The 663-nt window shown below is 49.8% G+C and overlaps 1 protein-coding gene across 1 annotated transcript in view; it reads left to right on the forward strand.

Moving 5' to 3' along the window:
* Positions 1–194: 194 nt before the first annotated feature.
* The window catches only part of si:dkey-187a12.4, a gene marked incomplete at its 5' end in the record, with an annotated part of 2,352 nt that continues 1,883 nt past the window's right edge, over positions 195–663 (forward strand). Inside the window, 1 exon segment of the mRNA XM_035663678.1 lies at positions 195–418. Within this exon segment, the coding sequence (XP_035519571.1) occupies positions 195–418 (224 nt within the window).

Consider the following 663-nt stretch of genomic DNA (forward strand, 5'->3'; position numbering starts at 1 on the left):
TGCACAGACAGATTCAAACAGCACGCTGTTGAAGTACCGCACCAGGTTTGACTACCAAACTGATCCGGGCTCCGTTTGGGTTCGCACTGAATCTTTCGGGCTCGGGTCGGGCCTGACCAAAAGCTTAGTCACCTAACTTGAACCATGATCTTTACCCCATCCTGTCGCGCTCAGCTCCTCCGCTTCCTCTCCAGATACTGCTGCCCAGCGGAAGATCATCGCCCTGCTGGTGGAGATCAAAGAGGAGCAGCAGAGGCAGTGGGCGGTGCTGAGGGACCTTCAGGCCAGACTGCAGGCTCAGGCCGGCTACGAGGAGGATGACGTGGAGGCTCTGGACGTGGATCTCCCCCTGAGGACCCTCGAGCAGCTGGACGAGATGGAGAGACACCTGGAGGACACAGGAGTACAGAAGAGAATGGTAGTGAAAGTGGTGCTGTTTACATTAGGGCTGCAACTAAAGATTAAAGATTATCATTATTAATTGAGCTGTTGATCATTTTCTGGATTAATCCATTATTTGTTTGCTCCATAACTCCACTGCTCCCTGGGGATGCTATATGCTTTGTTTTGTCCAAAACCCAAAGATATTCAGTCTACTGTCAGAGAGGACTAAAGAAAGCTAAAAATATTCCCATTTAAGGAAGCTGAAATCAGAGAATTTGG

Source organism: Morone saxatilis, unplaced genomic scaffold, assembly GCF_004916995.1.
Source record: "Morone saxatilis isolate NCDOM2014 unplaced genomic scaffold, NCSU_SB_2.0 Contig19, whole genome shotgun sequence".
NCBI classification, from domain to species: domain Eukaryota; kingdom Metazoa; phylum Chordata; class Actinopteri; family Moronidae; genus Morone; species Morone saxatilis.